This window comes from Mytilus edulis, chromosome 7 (assembly GCF_963676685.1).
Source record: "Mytilus edulis chromosome 7, xbMytEdul2.2, whole genome shotgun sequence".
Taxonomy (NCBI): domain Eukaryota; kingdom Metazoa; phylum Mollusca; class Bivalvia; order Mytilida; family Mytilidae; genus Mytilus; species Mytilus edulis.
The window spans coordinates 58,548,896-58,568,233 of NC_092350.1; the positions used below are offsets into that span (position 1 = coordinate 58,548,896).

Here is a 19,338-nt window from a genome sequence, read left to right on the forward strand (position 1 = left end):
TATACAAGGCTTGTCGTTAGGTACAACGGCCATAAAATCTTCTACGAAACAGTCGGCTACTTCGTCTGGAGCTAAAAAGGCTATCCCAAAAATCCCTTTAAGCCATTTACTAATGTCTGAATCAAGCTCTTTGTATTGTTGACTAAGTCCAACTTTCTGGATTTTTCGCCACCAGGCTTGGCCTAAGTGAAACCTACAGCATTTGATCTCTATAGACGGGAAAAAATCCTTCATAACTTTCATTACCCGTTCTTCAAAATCGACGTGTACTGCTTTCGGTTGAAGTGTGTGACCTTGATCGGAACATAGCTTGACAATTGAGGAAAAGCAATTCACGTAAATTTCTTCAGACTTTCCAGGAAGTAAGCAGAATACAAGAGGGACATAATTTCCTTTGTTATAGCCATGAATAGTATATAACTGTTTAAAGAACTTTGGGCAATATTTGTAAGTACCATCCATAAAAATTTCCGGCACACTGCATAAACATTCAAGATTGGTTGGACACGTAAGAATAATTATACCAGTTTGTTCATCATTAAACTGCACAAAATTTTCAAATTTATTTGACTGAATATTAATCTTCTTTAATGATTGGTGTGTTTCCTCTCTAGATTTAGGAAGTGCAGGGTGAGATTTACGCCTCTTTCTATATATAGCCTTTGAAACAATCAAACATTTTCCCAAAATTGTCTGTAATGTTAAGTGTAAATAAAATAATCAACTTATCCAAACAATAAGGAGGCTTGGTTTATCAGTAAAATACGGCAAATGAAATAGTAATTTTCAAAATGTTGCTCTGGATACTGTCTTTTGGTCTAAGTTGATAAAATTTCATGGAATTTTGACTGTTATTTATGACTAACTTATTTCAATTCAGACTAAAACTGATTTTTACTGTACAAAAAGCTTCTTTTTTATATTAGAAAATATAAAATATAAGAAAATTCAAATTAGAAAATTAAACTGAAAATGAAAATATAATTTTCAAACGTTTGAATCTAATATTATTTTCAAATCATAAATAAAAAGCTTAAACCTTTGTTTTTATAAAATTTATATGAAGATTTGAGAAATTTATTGGAAAAATGGAAGGAAAAAATCGTTATAGTTTTGATCTAGATACAATCTGTTGATCATAAAGACACCTCTGAAAAAAATGTCATCATATTCATTGTAGATTTATTGATGTATACATTTGCCTTCAATGGAAATACCAAAGAGTTCTTATCAATTAAACGTAAAGAGATTTACACTCTATTTACAAGATACATAATAATTAATGTACATACAATGTATTCACCAAAAATGCAGTATATACGACCTGCACAGCAAAACTGATTCCCAGCTGTAGCATGGGCTTAACTTAAGCAAGTTATCACAAGTAAAAATAAAAATAAAATTGATCTGCCCTTGATATATTCAATGACTCTGTTTATGTGAACATTTCATTCTTTAAAAAAATTGCCTTAAACTTGATAGATTTTACAAAATGCTTACTTTTTTAAGTAATTTTACAAAATGCCTAAATTCAGAAAATGACTGTATTACATAAATAGAGATACATCGAAGAGAAACCATCTTGTTTAAATGAATACTAATACTTCAGATTATTTCTTTCGGGTTGAAAAATACAAAATAAAAATGTATATGCAGTCGATAAATATTTTAAAATTGAATTGATATTCGAACCCTTCAAAACAGAACAAAATTCACCCTTTTTGTAATTGATTGTTCCAAAATAAATCAAAACTATATGCATGTAAAAATATATGTGCATTTGCATAAGGTCGATTTCTATCCGACGCAGCTCAATATTTGATTCATCTGAAATGTTAGGACATCACCATTAAAACAGAAAAAAAACCATTAGCACAACTCAACAATAAAACTTAATTCAAAATTTCTTTCATTTTCTCCCAAAATACAACCTTTCCCTGTTCATCATTTGGGTATTCGATACAGGAATCGTTTTGAATCTGAAATATTATGACATAACCATCAAAACAGAAAAAAACAATAACACAACTCAACGATAAAATTATTTCAAAATTTCTTTTATTTTCTCCCAGAATACAACATTTCCCTGTTCATCATTTGGGTATTCGATATAGGAATCGTTTTGAACATGTTCAAGCATAATAAGAGGAAGATCTTTTGATCGAAATTGGTCTAAGAATACTAAAAACAATATGTTTTCTTTACTTCTGGAATAAATACTTTCCATTCTAGCCATGTTAAATTCAAACATGCAATAGTATGAATCCAGAAAAGACTTTGTTATGATACACACTACCTTTCTACTTTCGTGTATAGAATTAGTTATATTATACGTAATCTCGTTTCCGGGCAAAAAATCACGTTTATGGATGCATAGTTTTGCATTGCCTCCTTCTTCTAGATTCGGTATACACTCTCTTACAATAAAATCTTGTTCATTGTCGGCATAGGATATGAAAGCATCGTATGTGTATTCCTGTTCATCAGTTTGGGCGATATTGTCTCGTTTATATTTACTCTTTATCATGTAGTATGCATATCTCAATCTCCATCTATATCTATATACAATTCCAATTATCGCGATAACTAACATTGACGTAATCGATATAGAAATGCAAATTATCAGAACGAGGCGTGATGCACAATTCTCTTTCAGTTGCAACATTGTACTTCTAAAGTCTGTCAAAAAAATAGTTGTTCCATTTGCGAATTTACATTTCGTCTCATTTTTAGCGGAAAAATAGTCCTGTTTGTCAAGTAACCATTCAATGAATGAAATAGCATCACAGCTGCATTGTAAGATATTTTCTCCAAGGTTTAATTTTACATTCGACGAACCAAACAGGACGTCTAATTTCTTCATAGACTTTTCGCTAAACTTTTGTATTCGATTATTCGATAAATCAAGAACTTGAAGTAACGTTAAATGCGAAATGTCAAAATCGATATCGGTAAAATAATTGTTGCTTAGATTTAAAACACGTAAACTTTGATGTCCATGGAAAATGGAAACATTCAAATAGTCAAGGTTGTTAAAGGCGAAATTTATTACCGTTAAGTTTGATGGATAGGAAGGATAATATGTTTTCAATCTTAAATAATCTCGGAGATTGTTATTTTCTAAATTCAGACTCGATAAATGGGGCATTGATAAACAGAAACAGATTAACTTGTTTGATGAAAGGTCCAAATACTTTAAAGTTATCGGTAAGTCAAAATCATGGACTTCACAACTCAAACATAATCTCTGCATTTCATTGTGATCTAAAAATAACTTCTGTACACCCGTTTTGTTTAAAGCATTGAAAACAAGGTGTTCCCACATTTTCCGTAAAGCTTCGATAGTGTCTGATAATACTAGTGTATCAATGGCGAAATGTTTAAAATCTTGCAAAATATTTGACCAAACCGTTAGCTCAGGATTAGTTGAACTAAGATTGAGATATTTTATATGTCGCCCTGAAAATGTTCCGACTGCATAGGATTTTATAACACAGTCAGTTATATCTATTTGGTCTACGTGAGGTATGTTGGAAAATGTTTTCTCATTGGCATCCATGACACAAAATCCGGCTTTGACTTTCTTTAATTTTGATAATGACAAAAATCCCTCACGAAACACATTATCAGGAGAGATGTCGATTTCAATACTTTGTAGATTTGAAAGGTCAGATATTATATATTGTGAAAACCAGGTGGCGTTGCACTCTTCAGACCTGCCTCTTTGAAGACTTATATCTAAATTTGTTAAAAACTTCAAAGGTTGAAATACAGATTTAGAAAAATGTCGGCTATTGTAATCAAGACTGTTCTTTCGTAAAATTAATATTTCTAACCTTTCGAGCCCCAAAAATGCCCCAATTTCTAACCATTCTATTCTATTAAAAGACAAGTTCAGCTCCCAAAGATTACTCAAGTTCAGGAATGTCTTATTGTGTACAACTTTAATCTGATTACCGCTTAAGTCAAGTGAAACTATGCTTGATAGCACAACTGGAATTGACGTAAAGTTTCTTTTAGAACAATTTGCATGTAGATTTAGATGTCTATCTTCCCAATAACTGCATTGATATTCTGTTCTTTGAGAAATGATTCCATATACTGTTGTGACTATCGTCACGATGAGCAATACAAGCATTGCAAATATGATGCTTTTCTACCTGTTAAGATAATAAAAAATTAAAAATGATAAAACATTATGGAAGTTAAAGTCATTTACACGAGTGACTGGTGAACAATAATGGTTATCCAATTCTTAAACCAATGCATGTATATAATTATCATAAACTAAGTCTTCTCTGGACGATGTTTTCATTTCTTACGCAAACATTTCGAATAATCGTCATTTTTTGTTGTCTCTGTCTGTTATGATATGAATTAATGAATTAATGAATGATAGCTAATTGACTGTCGTGTTTTGAAGCCGTATTATACCGATTATCATCTTATAGTAAACAATCAACAAAGAAGCATGGATATTGAGTACGTCTTTAACATGTACAATCAGATGATAGTTTATTTAAATGACAGATCCATGTGTATTGCGATCACAGAATTGTTACTAGAGGGTCACGCTAAGGTCACTTGGTATTTGGCAAAACATTTAGGAATTTTGGTTCTTAATGCTCTTTAACTTCGTTCTTTATTTGGCCTTTTCATTTTTTTTTATTCGAGCGTCACTAATGAGTCTTTTGTAGACGAAACGCGCGTCTGGCGTATATAAAAAATTTAGTCCTGGTATCTATGATGAGTTTATTTGCATACGGAAAATATCGGCGAATTGCTTCCTGGGAGCAAGCAATTACAAAAGGTAAACTTCTTTGTTAATTTGCTTATGACTTTTACTTCAACTTTAACATGTATAATACACTAAGTCAAAGAAGGATTTAAGAAAAAACAAAAAAACGTCAGTTTCGACAATATTGATTATATAAAACAGAAGATGTGGTATGATTGCCAATGAGACAACTATCCACAAAAGACCAAAATGACACAGACATTAACAACTATAGGTCACAGTACGGCTTTCAACAATGAGCAAAGCCCATACCGCATAGTCAGCTATGAAAAGCTCCGATAAGACACTGTAAAACAATTCAAGCGAGAAAACTAACGGCCTTATTTATGTAAAAAAAAAACATGAACGAAATACAAATATGTAACACATAAACACACGACAACCACTGAATTACAGGCTCCTGACTTGGGACAGGCACATACATAAATAATGTGGCGGGGTTAAACATGTTAGCGAGATCCCAACCCTCCCCCTAACCTGGGACAGTGGTATAACAGTACAACATAAGAACGAACTATAAAAATCAGTTGAAAAAGGCTTAACTCATCAGATGGACAAAAATACAAGTGGACGTGGACCGGTACTTATACATCCCGACACAAAAAGACACAATAAACAGATCTGAGAGTACTGTACATTTAAATATATAATTCGTCAATGTTATGTCCCTTTGAAAATAACAATTGTATTTTTCCATCAAAATTAAAATCGATCAATGGAACAGTTTTAAGGTGGTTCCTAACACTACAGGGAGATAACTCTGTAAAGTCAGCTTAACGTTTTAATTACGTTATGTTGTAAAGGGAATAAGCTTCTCAATGATCAAAATTGGTGTTTGTCAAGCTGCTATATAACCAGTGTAATTTTTTCTGACAAAACGGTTGGTTCAAAATTTTGAATTTTTTTATATTTTTGTTAAAGGGTCAAAGTAAATACTTTGACAAAATTTTAAGAAAATTAAACGAGCCAAATTAATTTTAGTGAAAGTGTTGGGTATGAATATTTATGCGAACAACTACTTTTGCATAGGTACTATTTCTCTACCAAAATAAAAACTGTAGTACAATTTTTAGTACTATTTTGTTACTTTGAAATCATTAACTTCATCTGATTTTTTACCTTATATAACAAAGTGTTCAATTTCTTTTGTTTAATTTCTACATAGTTTCCGCCTGACTTGTTGTATAAATTTTATCACAGTATCTTTAAGTTCATATTTTCAAAGATATAATTGTAGTATAATTTAAAAAAAATGATGTTAGGTTAAATACCTGGCAGACTTGACTATGGAATGTATAGATCGAATACAGAAGTATTAGTGAAGTATTTGTATCAAATCAATCTAATTAAAAACCGATCTCTCATCGCTCCTGTTTCTGATATGTCGCGTGGGAGATCTAACGAAACCCGCTTTGAGGTCACATGTGAGTGACCTCGTAGGTGTGTCTTTTTCGACCAATGAAATTGAGTCTTCCACGATCTTGGAAGTTTAACGTAAGGCAAAGGGATGTAACTCATTTTATTTACGACGAAATCGTCAGTCATAATAATTCATAAACTTTTTTGATTGGCTTATTAATAGGTCGTCAACTCATTTGCATATCTTTATAAATTCATGACTTTTAGTTCACTCACATGTGACCTCAAAGCCGGTTTCGTTAGATCTCCCACGCGACACATCAGAAACAGGAGCGATGAGAGATCGGTTTTTAATTAGATTGGTATCAAATATGAAAAGTGGAGATAATCATCGTTATTGTGTGTGAAAAAGAAAAGGAAGTACTTACGATTCTCTTAAATTTCGTCATTCGTTGAATGATGGAGGGGTATAAGAAGTATTCTACTCTTTCAAATATTTATTTTTGCATCCGAATACGACAGTTTAGCTATGTTTATTTGATTGATATAACGTATTAGAAGTGATAGGAGTTAAACAAAATCCGTGTTTTTGTTCATTAGTTAGAGACCCGTAGTTTTTTTAAGGCACTTCTGATTGCATGGCCACACAGGCTTTGTTCATTCATGTACAGGTTCACTTTGACTTCCGCATTTTTAACCAAAGCAATTGTTTATATATTACGTTAGTGTATTATCATTACCAAAATTTGAAAAAAATGAAATGTTTTATACGAACATATTGAGCTTTGGGTAAGCTTATGACACAACATTCTACCAGATTTTAAATGAAAAGGGTGCACACGTTTATATAGGTGTCTATCAAATATTTAAAATATTATCATCAAATATAATATCAAATATATCAAATATTATATTAAATATATCAAATATTGTTGCTAAGTAAATACATTTACCTGTCAGTTTATATTAAACTTTCTTCTTCAACTATATGGCACACACGATCACATTATTTTAATGTTGGAGTAGTATGATAAGATACTTCCTACTATATGATAATGATTTAAAATTCGCATTGGAGATTCATTGTGAATGTTGTTGAAATAGGTGTATTCGTATAAATACTTCCCGTTTTGAATAATTGTTTCCTGTACATGTCATGATTTTCGCATTACAATGTACCTATTTTGTATGGTGATGGTTTAAATAAATGTGTTTTGTCAAGTTATTCAAATCTTTCGTCAAACCCGTCTTCACAATAGACTTAAAAATGTACTTTCTGACAAATGAAAACAAAAACATAATTTTGTTTTAAAATTTCAACATTTAAAACTTGTAATATGTTTTTTTACAGAATGTATATTAATTAAAATTTCTCCATACATAGCGTTTAAAACTTTTTTTAAAACATCGATCCACCCTTTAGTTTTTCAGTTTTATTGTGCATGTTTAGCATAACAGGACCTTTTCATGTATAAAAGCTGATGTCTCGTTTATTGATGCACAATGTCATATTGTGATTTGATCATCAGATATAACACCAATGTCATCTATTTGCATTTGTACAAAACACATACTTTACCATTATATGTATCGTCATAGAATAAGAGATTTTTAATTTCCTACTAAGTAGTTTAGTCCAAAAATGAATGATATGGTAAAAAAAGGCATATGTTGTTAATGTATATCTTACGTACTATTACTACAGTACTGTGAATCATCGCCACCTAAAACTGGATTCAATCGAAGCAAAGAGTAAACATTTAATACAAAATCCTGTTTGCTTCTTGTTTGCATAAAACAATTAAACCACTAAATATCAAAAAATGATTTTATAAGCTGTTACCTCATCAAACCAGAAGAAGAAACAATTTACACTTAAGGAATTCTTACCTTGAATAGTTATTTATCACTTTTGTCCCCTACTCGTTGGTACCAAATTATTGGTGGCCATGATACACAGTGAAAACTACTGTTATGAGAAAGAAAAAAAACTCTCCTTTTATGCTATACTAAATTATAATATGCTTTATGTTAATATTTTTCCGACGTAGTCTGTATAGTTTCGGTTTGTGCCCTTTGACCTTAAGGAAGCTTAACTATGGCAACAGAATACGCATGTTCGAAAATCTTTTCTGTGATTGGACAAAATGCTGTCATGGTGGGTGATTTGGTTGTGTTTGAAAAATCGTCTCGTTAATTATATCGTGATGAAAAGCAAGTGAAAAACTATAAATATTTGAACTAGATCTTACAAAGATTTATATTTTTATTAAAATAATTGTTTCTCCTATAACTCTTTGCATCCGTGACAGCTGTTTATTCGGGACAATTATATATTTTTTAATGTAAACTTTATTGTACGAACGTACATGACTTTTAGAACGCACCTACGCATGTGAGATTTCCGCGGGGTTTTGGTGAATGTAAACAGAAAGATACGAGGACCGAGAATACTGAACACAAACAGAGAAAACGTTATTTAAATGGTATTTTTGTGCTTCTAAGGTTATCGAAATGATAGTTTTAAACATATACTCAAATTTAAATACGTCGGATATCTTTTTTAAAGATAGTTCTTGTTTAACTTATAAGATATTCTCTTCTTTTTGTTTCAATTATTCCTAGGTTCTTTATAGTTTGGTATAGGTTATCATAAATGTTATACTGAAATCGACGAACACAAAAAGCGTACTGATATATTTTCGAAACTGCAGAGGAGAAATTATTACGCTGTTGATAGCGTCTATTGTTACTATCGTTATCTTCTTATCTTCTTATTAGAGTACACTCAGCTACTAAATGCAAGTTCAAACCCAATTGACTGATTAAAAAAATGTTGTATCTAAAACCAAATTTATCACATCCAACTTCCAATGTTTGTTTTACTCATTATTATCTTGTATATTTTTCGTCAACAAATGTTTGAAAAATATTGAACTACTCCAATATAGAACATGCGTAAAAAAACATAAAGGCACAACTAGAAATGTAAGTGAATTAAAACAACTTGAAAGTACGTCTTACTTGTGGAATATAAGGTCTATCGGTGATACGTTTATTTGAGAGAGAGGAGAAGAAAACCTGGACCGAAGTGTTTCTGATAAACATTAGCAACACGACAGGTGCCAAATGCGGAGCAGAATCTGCTTATCCTTCCGAAGCCGCTGAGATCACCCCAAGTTTTTTGGTGGGGTTTGTGTTGCTTAGTCTTTATTTGTCTGTATTGTGTCTTGCGTACTATTATTTTTCTGTTTGTCTTTAATTTGTCTTTTTTTTCTTTTTAAGCCATGGCGTTGTCAGTTTATTTTCAATCTTTGAGTTTGCCCTTTGGTATTTTTTGCTCATCTCTTAGTCAAAATATAGCAAAAACATACGATTACAAAAATAATCATACACATCCACCACCCATAAAAACCCATGCACACAAAAACACAAAGACACCAACATACCCAAATTCACCCACACAAATATCCCTAATGCATATACACATTCTCATACTGACAGAAATCGATATTATTGACAAGTCGATCTTGTTTCCTTCTTCTATTAGAAAAAAAATTGAACTCCACCTGAATCTTTTATCAATCATATCGTGATACTTCGACTGTTTGTAATATATTACAAAATGTATTTCAGATTTGTTTTTTTATATTAATAGTGGAAAATACAGTAGAAGTTCAATTATTTAAAGTTGCTAATATATAAATAAACAAATCGATTATAAGAATTTGTGATCAAATATGCTGGGAAATATATCTATATATATAAAGAAGAATAGGTTATCATCGTTACGGTTATGTATATCATGTGTTGTAATGGTCAGAGCACTGAACTGAAACATTATGAAATAAATACATTTATTTATTAACTAGAGTATAACATTTTAATAATAATAGTTTATTACTAATATAAAGGGAACCGGGATCTTTCAAAGAAATTAATTTCTGCGACCTATCGAAAATGTCTACTTGTATATACAAAGAAGCATTAAAACTGCTTACCAAGACTTGTAAGTGTTCCTTTTTATTCAGAATCATTCTTGTTTTTTTTTTTATATCTATGATACCTTTAAGTCTTTCAAACAGCAAATAATTAAGAATTTGAAATGCATACCAAAGACATTTTTTACCTTTGATTCGTGTATTATTGAACTGCAACGACTAAACAGGAAATCTTTATTGCTTATAAAATTAAAACTGAAACTTGAAGTGAAACTCAAATCTTAGACGATAAACAAAATGTTGTGAGTAATGTTATTTATTTATCAAATTAAAACATTTGACTTTAATAAATAGAAAAAGATAACTAATAAGAATGGTGGCACTTATTGAAGATATAGGTTTGGAATGTTCTAATGTCTCTTGATTATTTTCACTTCTTTCAAATAATGATTTTAGAATAGCAAAATGTCTGTTTGAGAAATCTGTACCAGGATGATACGTGAAGGAAAACTGGAGGACGGAAGTCTCGTAGGTACAAAAACAAAAGTACCACATAAAAGACTTACAGCAATACATTTCTTCAGCATATCAAATAATACAAAATTAAAAAAAAAAAAAAAAACAGAATTAATACAGATGTTAAGCATGTTCAACAATGAAACCCAAGTATATTTTTTACTCGTGTTCAACTTTGTGTATAAGTCATACACGACCACAAGATATCAGACAATACCAATATAGAATATGTATGTCGTACAACACTGACACATAAAAAAAATCAGTAGATGCCAATTATATATTCTTTATTCATGATTCACAAAAATAAAGAATTAAGTAGCCGAGGAAATTGTCGATGCATGTTCACACTATGCTTACTTCATATAAAGGAGTGCTTTCTTTACGCAGAAACTGCTTCAACAAGGTTATAAAGAAGAAAGATAAAAAAAAATACAGTTCGAATATATTATGGACAAGATAACGAATTTTTTCATCCATACAATGTGTCTGTGTCGAAACTAACTTAGGACATGTCTTCCGCGTCTTAGATTGTGGTTTACCATTTACGTCGTCTGGTCTTTTAAGTACCGAACGTGACCTATTCCCAAATATGACTTTACTGAGCGTGAATTAGCATTGCTATGAGAAGTGTCTCAGTATTTGTTTATTATATTGTTTGTGTCTTATCGTTTTTATTTGTGATTTTTATTTTTTTCACTTTGTATTCTTATATAAAAGAAAATATAATTAGTCACCATGGTTATGTATATGATTTTAGTCTAAAGCAACTATGTGCACAGGATTAATCTGTTTTACACAGTTTGATTTGAAGGAACGACCGACACTATTACTAACACAATTCTATATCAATATTCGTGTAACCGTGGTTGAAATGTACTATTATATTATTTTGTATGTATGTCTCTGTCGTTGGTGTTCTTGCATTTATTTGTACTGTATTTCCGTCATGCAATGACTATTATGTCATTTGAGTGGTATATGAAGCATTATCGTAAAGTGCGAAGGTTTGGCTTGTTTTTCTTAAAATGTCCTGTATCAAAATGCAAGTCATGAATATGGCAGTTGTTATCAAATAGTTCGTTTCTATGTATGTTGCATAGTTGTTTGTTTTTGTTGCACTGCAGTGTTCTGTTATTTCGTTGTTTTCCTCTTATAGTTGATGTGTTTCCCTCGGTTTTAGTTTGTTACCCGGCTTTGATGTCTCTCGGTCGATTTAAGACTTTTGAACAGATTTATTCTACTGTTGTTTCTAGTGATGGTCTAACTGGTTTCCTATAGGGGAACAGTATGTCAAAGTTCTACATTGTAGCAATGAGCGTTGAGTGTGGATCGTTATGCAATTGAAATTTGTTTTTTACAGGTCAATCGTGTTAAATCCTGTTATGATTTCTATTTTTTACACTGTTATGCTTATTCCAATAAAAAAAATCACATGTACCGTTGAGGAAACGCCCTTAATGATTGGAATATGGAGTGATTTTTAACCTTGATTAACACTAAGTTTTGTTTCGTATGTTTCCGTATAAATACCTACCTAGCATATTGAAAAACTTTATTTTCAGAAAACATATTGTTATACAGTACATGTGTACTACTATTATACTTAACTTACTATTCTCATTATCATAGTTGTCTATTGGTATAATCAAAACCATATGAACCCTACAGAAATTTACTAGTCTACTTATACCCTCTTTTGCTTTATTATCAAATAATTGATACAAAAAGAAAAGTGCATTTACACAGTTCGTCATACAATTACGTGACAGAATTCTGTTACAAAACACGCGGCACTGCATGAAACTATATGTGTTCAGTTTTTTGTGGTGGTTGTTGATATTTTATTACTGCGCAGGATCTTATTTACAATTCTGTATTTAACGTTTTAACTCTTCTTTAACAAAATGGAGATTGGAGCGCTTGCAATTATTGTGTTTTTATTTTTAGTTAGTGACTGTCATTCTAAGTCTATTCAGCAGCAAAATGCTTCGGTTGATGAATCCCAGGATGAACGGATTTATGCACTGGATAGTACCATCAAGAGGTTGGAAGCCATAGTTGAAAATGTGACAAAATCAAAAGGTAATTTACATAGACTTATGTGTAGTTTATTTTATTTATAAAAAATAAATCACAATGTCTTGAGAGAAATCTTGCTAAAAACAATGATCTCAACATTTCTCCAATTTAAGCTATTTTTCACTTTAATTTAAGTACAGTGACTGTCATTTCATGTCTAAACTTTACCTTTCTTTTGTCTTGTGCTGAAGAATTCAACATACCTTGAAATGCATATCGAAACGCGCTGGTTCCCGAAAATGTTGTTATACTAAAACAACTACTTCTGATCATAACAACGGGGCAAATACACATGTATGCATTCCTTTTTTCAAATTCATTTTGTTTTCAAAAGAACCATCCTGCAACAATGGTTCTAAATTTACCACAATTCCTTAAGCTTTTAATTCATACAAAATAATCCAAATATTGTACTTATTTAAAGGATACATCTGTTGTTTAAAATATGTACGTCTTTCCTGTAATTTCCTGGTAGGTCATAACTACTATTTCTATACCATAAGACTTAATTGCAAAGCAACAGTTGGTTTAAAAGGAATATGTCCTTCCCTTTATTTAACCTCCATAAACATGAGCAATTCAAACCTTTGCAAGAGAAAAATCATTCAAGATGTTAACTCAAATAATGTACTGTTACTTCGTTTGTGTATGCAGTATAGGTTTTGCACATTAATTGTTAACGGCGCATGGTGACATATTATTCATGTAGTTATTTATTTCTACGTCTCAGTCTTTGGTTGAAAAATTTCTCATTTGCAATCATATCAAATCTTCTTGTTCATACATTCGTTCAACTTATTGCATTTCTGTATATTCTACTTCGTCTTTGCACTGACAATTCAGGTTCGGCAACATTTCAACCTAACAATTACCCCAAAACGTGTTACTAAAGTATTTATTTCACACCTAAACTGTATTTAACACATGACATGGGTAAAAACCCTTTGTTCTTACTGTGCTATAATCTGGATAATGCACAGCAAAGGTGTGCATAAACTACCTCAGATATACTGCACAGTTCAAATCTGTTTTTACCTTAAGGGGCGGTTCCTGGATTTTGAAAGGGGCGTTATTCTATCAAATTAAAAAAAAATCACCGAGTGTAGCGAGGCTAAAGACAATATTGACGATTTTAACACGATACTTTGTCCAATCCAAGGGTTAAAGACATGTTCGCCCCCAGCCCCGAATCCGCCATTTGCCTTTAAATTACGACAAAGTTGAACTTCGTACCAACATCGTAGTTTCAAAATAGGAAAAAGAAAGGTTTCTCATTCCTTTATTACCTAAGCTGGGACATCAACTAGTTTATTATATTTTGTGTACAACGTAAATCTAAATCAGTGTTTTAAAGTTAGAAAGATAGTTAAAACAATTATTTGTAATTTCTGTCAAAAAAGAAATGTATCTAAGAATATCCGAATAAAAGAAATCTGATTTGGATTAGTTTCAGACTCAATGGAAATTATAACGTCTTTTTGGATATCTATTCCTATAAAGGGACTATTTTTGGATCGAATTAAATGAGGATCATATTTAAGTTAGTTTCAATAGTTTCAAAACGGGGATTAGCAGGAGATCAATTAGACTTTATTTAGATGGACGTGTCTTAAAAAGTAATACAGTAGATAAAAAGAAATTGGAGGGGGGTGCGGGAAGTAAAAGGTTTTGAAAGAGAAACGTATTTTCTGTTTATTTAACATTTTAAATTTAGGTAATATAACATCTTCCTCGGTTCTTTTTTTCTCTAAGCAGATCATTGAGGGAAAGAAATTCAAAAGCAATTAATCTAATTCAAACTCAATAACCCTTGCAGTTAATTTTTTTTCATACATCGATTTGAAAGTACACAAGTTGTCAAAGTCTTAATCGTTACCAATTAAATAAAAACTGGGAATAAATTTAACGGAAACGGTAAAAATAAATATACCATTAAATCGCAATTTTAGAATGAATCTAAATATCAAAAAAATATTAATTTAAAACTTACCAAAGTCGTATTTCCCCCTTTGTTTACCCTACAAGAAACTTTCCTAGGATCCGTTAATTGCGGAATAACGTCAACATTTCTAAAACCTTCACGTAAATTGATTGCGTCATGTGCTAAAACAGTTAATGGCCAATTAAATCGGTATATGTAATTTTAATCTGCACAGCACGAGATGACCCAATAAGCCGAACTCCTACGTCGTTCGGGTAATTGGGTCATCTCATGCTGTGCAGATTGAATAACATATACCGACTTGCTTTGTCAATAACTTTAACTTATTGACTTTCAACGAGTATAATTAGGAATTATGTCATTCCTAAAACTTTGTACAATTTAGACGTATCAAAGAAAAGGAGAAACATCTGTATAACTGTCATTTATCAAAAACATTGATGAAAACTCGCGTTTTTTATGTGACGAAATTATACAATTACATCCTAGCAACTCATAAACTTTGGGTTCATTTATTTTTGAAGGTATTGATTTTCCTGGATAAAGGAAAAAAATGCATGTTCTTGGATATTTAATGTCGTGGTTTTGCAAAATTTTGCGTACAGGTCTATATAAAATATGACATTGGTTGTCACTTGTATCCACGAAATCCAAAAATGTTGGTGTATAACGAATTATGATGAATCTACAGTAGTGTACCTCTCTGATCTATTTTTTTAAATGCTAGCCGTATTTGGTGGTTAACAACTTGACACCATATGAATGTTTTTTAATGGTGAATTGCAGGGATGTACTATATAATTTCGTCACATAAAATCCGAAATCTTAATGCAAACGAAAAGGGATTTTTAATTTATTCTAGATCTTTCTATAATCTTCATCACTATAAAAACAAACAAATGTGTTATAAATTAGTACATCAAATTTAACCACCTCATTCATTGCTTTTTCTATTTTTCGATTTTAAATCCACCCATAAAGGATTGAAAGATTTTAAGTACTGGGAAAGAATCCTACCCACATGGTTAGGTTAACATTAACTCTGACGTAAATACGTAGAATCGCGCGTTTGACGTACATTAGTTGATCAGAATATATACGTCACACAGGTAGAGATATAAAATAATGTTGTCGTTCAAAGTATGAACAGAATATAGTCAATAGTTCTTTAATACATTTCCTCTGCAGAATGTATTTAGAAGTCTCCCTTGTCCTTCTTGTCGATTGTATATATGCCTATTGTAAATTTCGTCTAAAAAAAAGAATCACGTCATTATATGGTTGTATCAAAGAAAAAAAATGACATATAGACAAAACATCAGCAAATATAAAAGACAATCATACAAAAATTACTACAGAACAATAACACAATGGCGACAGGTACATGTATAAGTACAGGGCCACGTCATATAGATATCACCAAAAACAGATCATTGACAGTAAAGTAATCTATACTATTAAACGAGAAGACCTCATTTTGTGTCGCTTCTCTTCCTTCCACAATAAATTAATCATCACGCCTCTGTGTTCTTTATGTAACATGCATAGTCGCATTTGTCATCCATTCTTATGATTATTCAAATTGAGTTATTTTGGGAGAAAAACGACAAAATAGGTGTCCGGATATTGTTTCCGTTATCAGACTGACTTTTAGTTATAGATTAGACTTCATAGATTAGACTTCAGGTTTTAAACATGCACAACAACAACCAATCGTTTGATAGATTACAAAAATGAAAAATAAATAAGCCAATCAGAGCGTTTTCCATATCATGGTTTTTAGATCACAAGAACCACAACTATTATACCTCCTTAGAGACAATAATGTTTTCCGTTTATTCACCTGTAAACTACGATTAAACTACTATAATATACAAGGACTCTCTGTATTCTGTCTACTTTTTTCTGAAATATTTACTATCTAAGGGGTCATACCAGTTGCAATATTGAAATAAGTAAAACATGTGGAAACAAGAACGTGTCCATAGTATACGGATGCCGCATCGGCACTATCATTTACTATGTTTAGTGGACCGTGATATGGGGTAAAATCTCTAATTTGGCATTAAAATTAGAAAGATCATATCACAGGGAACATATTTACTAAGTTTCGAGTTGGTTGGACTTCAACTTCATCAAAAACTACCTCGACAAAAACTTAAACCTGTAGCGGGACAGACGGACGGGAGAACAGACTAGAAAACATAATTCCCATAAATGGGGCATACAAATTTATTGTTGAAAGTGAAAACTTTAACCTGAAGCCGGACAGAAGGACGAACGAACGAACGAACGAACAGACTAGAAAACATAATTCACAATAAATAGGGTATAACAATTTATTGTTGAAAGTGAAAGTAGTGATTTGGCCAAAAGGAAACTAGGTAGAACTTATTCGGAATGTCGGGATCGGGTCCTTTTAGGCTCGGAATTTCAGGATTGATCTTTACGGGATGCGGGATTTTATTTTTTTTAATTTCGGGATGTCGGGATATGAATTTCATTAAAATACGCACCTCGGGATTTCATGTTTTTAAGCCCGGGATTTCGGGATCAGGGCCCCTTAGACCACCCCTTAGTCATTTATAAATACGAGATCCAAATCCTACCATTGGCATGTTAATCGGGCTCTCAAAAGGAAAAGCACTGATGGATTGTCCTAGAAGCACATTTTATTATAATAATAATGGTCTATAAGCAGTTTCATTTATTTCATGTTTGAAGCGGTGCAAATTTTTAATTTAATTTGACTTTTACCAGAAAACGCATTGTAGGTAAGGGGAAGAATAATTGTGGTATAAGGCCAGAAACACGAACAATAATTGAATTTAACAGAAAGGAAACACATAACAGACTTTGAAAAGGGGAGAGGGCTTTTGATACCTTATATGAAATTCTCCAGTCATAATATCTTTTACAAGAATTCATCCTACAACAGTTTACAAGCTGTATATGCCCGCGATTTCACGGGTGTGTTCTAGTATAAATAAAGACAAGTAAACGAATACAACAACACGTTATTGAGATGACAAACAACGCCAGTACGCAGAATCAATACTTCAAGAACATCGTGTATTATTATTTTTTTATTTCTCGCAAATCTTGGCAAGGGTCGACATCAAAACTTAATGTGGGATTAAAAATGTAATTCACATATATTTTGCTTGACTCAACGTATATATATAATGAATGTTGCGTAAGATGAAAGAATAATAAAAGTTATGTGGTGAGTCTACAGGTTAAACTGGTATCTATTTATTTCTTTTAAAGATAGGAACGAGAAGCCTGTGATGTTTTACGCAAAGATTTCTGGAAGATCGTTTACATTACAGGTCCTATCCACAGTTGTTTTTGAAACCGTGATCCTCAACATCGGTGGCCATTATGATCAATATGATGGAATATTTGTTGCCCCAAGGAAAGGCGTCTACATGTTTTCTTGGACCGTGTCTATTGGTAGTGGGAGTTATGTTGTAACTGAACTTGTAGTTGAAGAAAAAAATATTGCAGGTACAGGAAATACCGATACCAATGGAGGACATCATTCTGCGTCCATGACGGCATTATGTAGAATGGATAAAGATGACCATGCATTTATCAGAACTGCTAGTTATTCAGGTGCAAATATATTTTACAGTAATCCAAACTATCCACAAACGTCGTTTCTAGGGATGCTTGTTTTCGAAGAAAAGTGATCTTTTGCAATGTACATGTATATGATGTTTTGCTTAAATGGAGAATAATTATGGTAAATGCTTCTGTGTATATACGCAGCGTAAACATTACAAGTACTAGTATATACAATACACAGTAAATCGATACTGGCATGATACAATTGATATTGCTTAATTGAAATTTGCTGTTATAAAATGCTAGAAATCATTTTGAATATACATATAGAATAATAGGTAGTTTCATTTTTGATACTGACTATATCATGTGGAATATCTAGACGAGCCCGGAAAATATACGAATTACCGATAAAGATATGCATCTTCCTTTTACGTAAAGTTAAATCTTCTGCTGTGTTTGACTTTACTTCTAGTCCGTTTTTATTTAAAAATTATTCAACATTTGTATTTTATTTTAGATTTTCAAATAGTTTTGCCTTGACCATCACTGAAAAACATTCATTGTCGAAATGCACATCTGTTGCAGTACAAATGGTACCGTGTATGATTTTATCTCGACAGACTTTTGCCCGTTTACATGATAATGAATAAGGAGATACGTTTTTGAATTCTGCTAAGTCATATGTTTGTTTTGGCTGTTCTGTTAGGTCACTTCATTTGCTTTCATTTTACATGAAGTTTATTGCAGAAATAAGTTTTGCACGTATGAAAATCATATCTCTAAATTAGGAGTCGTAATATCATTGCCAATGAGACAACTATCCACCAGAAACCAAATAGTGTGAATGCTAGCAACTATATTATCCGTATGACTACAACACTAAGCTAACAAAATACGGCATAGCAAGCTACAAAAATTCTCAACATAAAACACTATCAAATCATTAAATGAGAAAATGCACGGTCTGATTTATCTTGTTTCCATGTTTTCGTCAATGGTATGATTATATGCAAGAGAAATTCAAGATAAAAATAAATATATTTAATTGGATGTATGATTATGCCACAAGAAGCAGATAAAGATTCTAAGACCGTTTGTGCAAAGTTTACACATTGTTTTTTTTTCTT

At 31.7% G+C, this 19,338-nt stretch overlaps 2 protein-coding genes across 2 annotated transcripts; one reads left to right on the top strand and one right to left on the bottom strand.

Moving 5' to 3' along the window:
* Window positions 1-2,036: 2,036 nt before the first annotated feature.
* Window positions 2,037-7,199, bottom strand: LOC139481883 (toll-like receptor 4). Its single transcript, XM_071265402.1, has 2 exons — window positions 7,111-7,199; window positions 2,037-4,160 (listed from the first exon to the last, which is right to left on the bottom strand). Exon 2 carries the CDS (start codon window positions 4,136-4,138, stop codon window positions 2,042-2,044), a length of 2,097 nt encoding a protein of 698 aa, XP_071121503.1. The 5' UTR covers window positions 4,139-4,160; window positions 7,111-7,199; the 3' UTR covers window positions 2,037-2,041.
* Window positions 7,200-12,467: 5,268 nt separating this feature from the next.
* On the top strand, window positions 12,468-18,517 carry LOC139483539 (cerebellin-2-like). The gene is made up of 2 exons (XM_071267556.1): window positions 12,468-12,699; window positions 17,909-18,517. Exons 1-2 carry the CDS (start codon window positions 12,522-12,524, stop codon window positions 18,331-18,333), a joined length of 603 nt encoding a protein of 200 aa, XP_071123657.1. The 5' UTR covers window positions 12,468-12,521; the 3' UTR covers window positions 18,334-18,517.
* The last annotated feature ends 821 nt before the right edge of the window (window positions 18,518-19,338 follow it).

Excerpts from the sequence above, each read along its gene's own strand:
- LOC139481883 (XM_071265402.1), bottom strand. The coding sequence starts at position 4,138 with ATGCTTGTATTGCTCATCGTGACGATAGTCACAACAGTATATGGAATC.
- LOC139483539 (XM_071267556.1), top strand. The coding sequence starts at position 12,522 with ATGGAGATTGGAGCGCTTGCAATTATTGTGTTTTTATTTTTAGTTAGT. Across the intron at positions 12,700-17,908 it reads AAATGTGACAAAATCAAAAG|ATAGGAACGAGAAGCCTGTG; the intron begins GTAATTTACATA and ends TTTCTTTTAAAG.